This window comes from Rhincodon typus, chromosome 20 (assembly GCF_021869965.1).
Source record: "Rhincodon typus isolate 14 chromosome 20, sRhiTyp1.1, whole genome shotgun sequence".
Taxonomy (NCBI): Eukaryota; Metazoa; Chordata; class Chondrichthyes; order Orectolobiformes; family Rhincodontidae; genus Rhincodon; species Rhincodon typus.
The window spans coordinates 1,971,069-1,978,058 of record NC_063351.1 but is presented as its reverse complement, the minus strand read 5'-3'; the positions used below and the strand labels follow the sequence as shown (position 1 = coordinate 1,978,058).

The 6,990-nt window shown below is 40.5% G+C and overlaps 1 protein-coding gene across 1 annotated transcript in view; it reads left to right on the top strand.

The window, feature by feature from the left end:
• The first annotated feature begins 1,999 nt into the window (after positions 1 to 1,999).
• hells (helicase, lymphoid specific) overlaps positions 2,000 to 6,990 on the top strand; it is a 40,802-nt gene continuing 35,811 nt past the window's right edge. The window contains exons 1-4 of the mRNA XM_048609150.1: positions 2,000 to 2,206; positions 3,589 to 3,711; positions 4,682 to 4,741; positions 5,283 to 5,322. Coding sequence (XP_048465107.1) covers positions 2,102 to 2,206; positions 3,589 to 3,711; positions 4,682 to 4,741; positions 5,283 to 5,322 — 328 coding nt within the window. The 5' untranslated portion in view covers positions 2,000 to 2,101. The remainder of the gene's footprint in view (positions 2,207 to 3,588; positions 3,712 to 4,681; positions 4,742 to 5,282; positions 5,323 to 6,990) is intronic.

Sequence of the window (6,990 nt, the reverse complement as noted above, 5' to 3'; positions counted from 1 at the left end):
CTCCTCTTTTAATAATTATTTTTTTAAAAATGATTTTAAGCTTGTCATTCATCCTAATATAATTGCATTTTGTCTGAAATGTTTCAGGATTTTTTAAATTGATGTACCTTGTGGCTATACCGAGCCTCTTTTTGTAATTGTTTTAATGTGTTCCAATAGTTGGGTGTTGATTACAAACTTCACATTATGTTGACTTTGAAGTGTTTCCTGACATTCTGAAATAACTGGTAATTATTTGTGGTCTCCAAAGAGTTGTTTTGTCCCTTTTTTACAATAAGTGAAAATAAGTCACCTTTAAATTCTAACATTCAGCGAACTGATTTTTTTTTCTTCTTCTGTCCAACACAAGATGTTGGCCTTGGTTAACAGGGCATTTTGTGTCCTGTCTGTTTTGAAAACTAAGCACCTCTAATTCAGTTTGGATGAAACTGTTCATTATTCTGCCAATAAGGCAAATGTTTTCTTTCTTTACTGCAACAATTATCGCTCACCGTATAGAACAAAAGACAAAATCTTTTCAGTTAATCTCTCCTGCCTTCCAGCTGTCCTTCCATTTTATTGATCTTTTTCCCCTTTTCATTTGTTTCAATCTATCTTTCCTTCAATTCTGAAGGAATATTCTTGATTTGAAAGATTAACTCTATTTCTCTCTCTCCACAGATACTGCCAGACCTGCTGGATTTTTCCAGCATTTCCTGTTTTTTTTATTGCTGTTCTACACACACACTCACACACAGAAAACGTCAGTTTATATGCAGGAAATAGGGAGGTGGGTGGGGTAGGGAGTAAACGATAGGATAGAGCCCAAAGACAGAGAAAGACAGTTGGACAGACAGAGGAGTTGCTAGTGATCAGGCTGGGAGGGTGAGTGGTTGTTAATGAGGACTGTTCGTGACTAACAACAGTGGGTGTGTAGTGGCAGGCTATGTGGTAACAAGGCCTGGTGTATGGAGTAGGGGGACTGGGACCTGGGAGAGTTTAGGCACTAAAATTATTGAACTCAATGTTGTCTGGAGGGCTGTAGGGTCCCCAGGTGGAAAATGAGGTGTTGTTCTTCCAGCTTGCATTGGGCTTCGCTGGAACACTGCAGCAAGCCAGAGACAGATGTTGGCTAGGGAGCAGGGTTGTCCGTTAAAGTGGCATGCAACAGGTAGTTCAGGGTCTTTTTTTGCGAGCAGAACATAGATGTTCTGCAAAGCTGTCACCAAGTCTACGCTTCGTTTCTCCAATGTAGAGGAGACCACATTGTGAGCAGCAAATGCAGTAGAGTAGATTCTGGGAAGTGCAGGTGAAGTGTTGCTTCAACTAGAAGGTATGTTTGGGCCCTTGGATACTGGGGAGGTAAATGGGCAGGTGTTGCGCCTTCTCCAGTTGCAGGGGAAGGTGCCGTAGGGCTGTGGGGAAGTGTTGGGAGTGAAGGAAGTGTGGACCAGGGTGTCCTGGAGGGAACGGTCCCTGTGGAAGGCGGACAAGGGGAGGGGAGGGGAATATGTGTTCGGTGGTGGCATCTCGCTGGAGGTGGTGGAAATAGTACTTTGACATCTACTGTAAGTCCAAGTAGATGTTAAAAGCAGAATAATAGTCAACAGTGGCTGAAAGCAGTAATATGAAAAACACACAGGCACTGGGCAGGAAGAGGACTGTTGAAATCGGTGCTGAGTTCAAAAGGCTGAAGTGCCCAAGTAGAAAATGAGGTGTTGTTTCTCCAGCTGGAATTGGGCTACAGGTTGAAGGCTGTTGTGAGGTTATGCTTCTGTGTGAGACCTTTTGAGTATCCCAATGGAGCAGGCATTCTTAAAGTGTAAATTTGAGTTGGTGATTATTGATGGGTTTTAGAAGTCGTTCTTTTTGTCCTTTTGGAAGGGCAGGCAATCTGTGATGAGATCCCCCTTCCTAGTCCAGGTCCTGCAAACGTGAGTATGCTGTGGTATTTCAGTGAATTCAACAGAGCATGGAATCAAACTGGGAATCCTATATTATGCATGGCTTGGGAGCTAATCAGGAGCTAAAGAGTGACTTCATTGAGTAACAGGCAGGTTATTTGTATCCATTTAAATAAGTGATCTGGCCTTTGTTTCTTTCAGAGTCTAGAAACGGTGAGATGGCTGAGCCTGAAGTAAATGAGATCATAACAGCCAGTATGTTGGAAGAGGAAAGGCAACTGGAGAAAGAAGGACAGGAGGAGGAGAGAAAGCTGATGCAGCAGGTTTGTTTAAGTTATAGTAGTCTGCAGCAGTAGTTGCTGTAACAAAGCCGTATAGAATCCATAGTCTTGCAACACAGGCCTTTTCAACCCAAAAGGTCTATGCTGGTATTTATGCTGCACACAGGACTGTTCTCTTTAATCCCATTCCATCCTATAATGTAACTGCTGTGTTTGGGATTGAGGATTGACATCAAAGAGTGTATTTTGTGATATTGGAAGTTCAGAAATGTAGAGGAAGTAGGCTTTCTTTCCTTTGACTGTAAAATGAAATGTTTATAATTATAAGTGAAACTAGGAAATTAATAAGGGATGTTGGCATAATTTTCTTTCCAGCATTGAAAATATTTATGTATTAACCATTGTGAGATGCCAGCATTTACTTTCCTTCAACTGGTGCGTAAGTACTCCTAGGGAAGTTTGGTAACAAAGACTAAGTATTCTGGGGACTTGTTCATTATAAAGAGTGGTTCAGTAGCACCACCGCTGACCAAGCTGGCTGAGTCTTTAAAGGACTGGAGATGAGAGAATCAATGGGAAAAACCTATTAACCATCACTAATCTATCTAACACCGGTGCATCTGTCCACAGCCATTTTGGTAGGTGTAACTATCACATAGTCCTGTTGAAGTCAAAAGCCTGAGGGTATGATCTGTTATGTGGTGTGGCGCTACCACCATGCTAACTGGGACAGGTTCAGCACAGACCTGGGAATCCACGAGACCCTGCAGAGCAGCAGATGAATTGCATTTCACTGCAGTCTGTATCCTCATGGCTGTTCGTATATCTCACTATACCTTTACAGTCAAGCCAGAGGATTAACCCTAGTTTTAGTGAAGAGTGCAGGAAGGCATGCTAGCACCGGGCATATAAAGAAAGGTACCAATTAAGTTATGACACAGGACTAGCATCTATGCCAAACTATAGAAGACCAAGTGACTTTACAGGCAGTAGATTGGATCAAAGTACTCTAGTCCTGGCAATTATTCTGAATAGTGATAGATAATTAAACCGCTGAATAGAGGTCCAGACTTCATGGACACCCCATCTTCAAGTAATGGTGGAACCCAGATGGCAGTGCAAAAGTTTGTCTGACGATCATCAGTTAGAAATGCCAAGTGGGATGATCCTTCTCCTAAGTTCCCATTTCGTAGATGCCAATCTTTAGACAGTTCATTTTTGCTTCCTGTGATATCAAGAAGTGAAGGCAATGAAGACTGCAAAGGCTATGGGCCCTGACCACATCTTTGATTTTAAATTGTTAAGTAGCCTTGGGTTGGCTTGGTGAGAATAAAATTATCATTTACAGGACGTGAGAAACTAGAAATGAATTGCTATATTGATTAGTAGTTGAAATATCTTAAGTGATGCAATTTCTTTTCTAGGCCAAAATGTTCTGGGAAAAGGACTCGCGTGAAATGCGTTATAAGCGATTACAACACTTACTGGAGAAGAGTAACATCTATTCGAAGTTCTTGTTGACAAAGATGGAGCAACAGCAGCTGGAGGTAGCTTCTGTGTTTATATTGTCACCAAAAAGGAGATAAATGATATGGCAGACAGGGTATTATCTAGAACTGGTCAATCCAGGATGAATAGTGAAAATTGTAATCAACAATCCAATGTGTTTATTTCCATGTCATAGCCTGGCAGGCCTGATATATTTCTGGCTTTTGTTTTGTTTTCAAATACCCTTGGAAGTTGCTACCCTCTCCCTCCCTCCCTTTCAGGAGATTAAATGATAGTTAGAGTCCATGTCAGAGGAGAGTAGCTGGAAGGTGATGAAATGGATTGCTTAAGGTCCATGATCTGGTAGGGGCTGCATAAATTATGGTGGCACGTGATTAATCAGCCACACAATCTATTCTTGATCTGTGTTCTCCTAAACTGAATTCTGTATTCATTCCCTGTTACCTGCCACATAACTACTCCAGCTTTCAAATTGAAACTTGGAAGATTTTTCTGCATCAGGTTTGAAAGTCTAGGACTACAGTTTTTGTTTTAATGGTTTGTCTATCGATCTGAATGATCATGTAGTAATGATTTTGCTGTAATTTAGTCTTCGTGGAATAAAGATGTCTTGGAGTCATTCACACCAGTTCTCTGCTGAGTTAGGTGAGACAGTTGGTTCTATATCCTTGTATATGCAGGGCAATAATCAGCTGGCCCTCCTGTTTCAGATCATTGCTTAAGTGTAGGGAATGGTCTGACAGCCAAATTCAGTCCTGGACTGTTGGACTCTTGGCCACTTACTGGTTAACTGTGAGCAGGAGACTGACTTCAGGACAGGATAAAGAAAAGATAGGATTTTTTTTTTTCCCTCTCCTTTCCAAAGGACCAATTGCTGAAATCTCACTCTGGATGGAAGAGTGGATTTGTCTCTGATTTTAGTTTCCTTAAAATTCTGCTTGAATTTTAAAGATAACATACCTTTGATGCACTGGATTACTAAAGAACTGATGTCTTTGTTTCTAACAGGAGCAGCAAAGAAAAGCAAAACTCGAAAAAAAGAGAAAACTATTGGCTTCAACTCAAGTGGTAATGAATTGAAAGCTTTGTTGGGAATTATTTGTAGTTGTGTGCTTATGGACAGGTTCTTGTAAATATGTACTGTCATAGTTAAACTCTTAAGAAACAGTGCGTCAGATCTAAGGCATTTTTTTTTATTGATCAACTCCGCTTTTCCTCTATTCTTCAATCCTATTTCTTATCTGTAATCAATCTTGTTTCATTGGATTCCTTTCTTATTTTTTTTCTTTTAGAAGTGACCTCCATGGCAATTCCCCTAATTTCTTTTAACTTATTTTCTCCTGCCTCATTTCCTAATTATTAATGTGCATCTTTAGTGTTTGAACCCTTTTGTCACAAGGACAGTGTGTGGCTGGAGTTCTGCATGATGCAAAGAGAATTTGTTCAATTGTTGCAAGGTTAGGGGATGTTCCAGTTTTTCCTTTTTAAACTACTGGGTGAAATTTAACACTGAACTAGTGAGCTTTTAGGAAAGGTTGACCTGTTAATTAAATTTCCAGCATGAGATTTCTAGTGAGACCATGAATTTGATGCTCTACTTTGTGTCCAGGTGAAAGGGGACAACCAGCCAATACAAGAAACTGAAACAGGTATGGATTTGTTTTAAATGATCTTGTGAAATAACTTTGCCTGACAATCTATTTGGCATGATACTTTGGAATTAACCATCCAGGCACACTTCCCGCCTTTTGCATTCCAAGATACATTTTGCCCAGACATGATAGTGCAATTGGCCAAGTTTATGTCTCATTCTCATAAGGCTTCTGGATGGGATGACTACATTTCTTGACAAGATCCTAGAACTGCTCAGGATGTTGGCAGTTCCCCACATTCTTGGACCAATTGCAATCTGCTGAGGGCATATTAACAGTATGTAGGCTGGAACTCATTAGCATTTGTTAAGGCAGTGCTATTGAAGATCTGATCTCGTGCAAAGTTTAGTGAATGTTGGTGGTAAGACCTCATTGGTACCCAGAGAATAACAGCACCAATACAGTCACTTGCTGTATTTCTATTTGAAGGTGAAACTGCGTGTCCAACTTCTGTTTCTATTCACTCTATCACCTTTGAATTATAACCAACAAATTCATTCAGTATAAAAACAAACCATACTGGTGCACAGAGTCCTCTCCATCTGATTCCTCCAATCCTTCATCTCACTGCCAGCATAACCCACCTTTTTTTTTTCGCTGTGTTTATTTAGCTCCTCCTAAATGCATCAAATTATTTATGTCAACCACCAGTAAAAGGAAGTTCTGCATTCTTACTGCTGTCTCCATAAAGAAGCTTCTTTCCTGCCTTGAATTGAAGTGTGTAAGGAGGCCAATGTGGAACTTCAAAAGGCCATTGGCTAGTTGGTGGAATAGGTGGGATAGCTGACAGATGAGGTTTAATGCAGAGAGATGGAAGATGATGCCTTTTGATATGAAGAGCTTGAAAGACACTATATAAAATAGGGGGTACAATTCTAAAGTGGGTGCAGGAGCAGAGGGACCTGGGTGTATATGTGCACAGATCATTGAAGGTGGTGGGACAAATGGAGAGAATTGTTAAAGTGTACAATGTTTTCAGCTTTATTCAAAGGGGAGTGGAACAAGTGCAGGGAGGTGGTGTTGAATTTCTAAAGATATTCATTACACCTCAGCTGGAGTATTGTGCACAGTTGTAGGTGTCACATTATAGGAAAAATGGGAATGCATTGGAGTGTAGAAATGCTCTACGAAAATGGTTCCAGGGCAAGAAACTTCAGTTACGAAGATAGATTGAAGAAGTTAGCACTGTTCTGGGAGACAAGGCCGGGAGGAGATGTGATAGAGGATTTCAAAATCATGCTCATGCTGAATAGTGTAAAGAGGGAGAACTTGTTATCACTAGTTTCTTCTTTTTTAGAAAAAGAAGGTAATGTTTTAAAGTGATGTGCAAATGAAGCAAGGGTGTTGTGAGGAAAACAAAACATCTTCACATTGCAAGTAGTTAAGCATCTGGAATGACTGCCTAGAAATGCAGCTTCAATTGAGGCATTAAGAGGGAACCAAATGATTATTTGGATGGGAATGGAATGCATGGATATGGGAGTAAGGCAGCAGATGGCACAGTGAACCAAATGGCCGCCTGCACCATAATCATTTTGTGAAATAGATTTAGCTTGTTGTATCCAAGCTTTCCATAATTTTAAAGCTTTAGGTTTGGTGTCAGCCAGCCCTTTTTTAGAAGAGACTAGATCTGTTCACTCTTACTTGAAATAAATGTGTTCTATT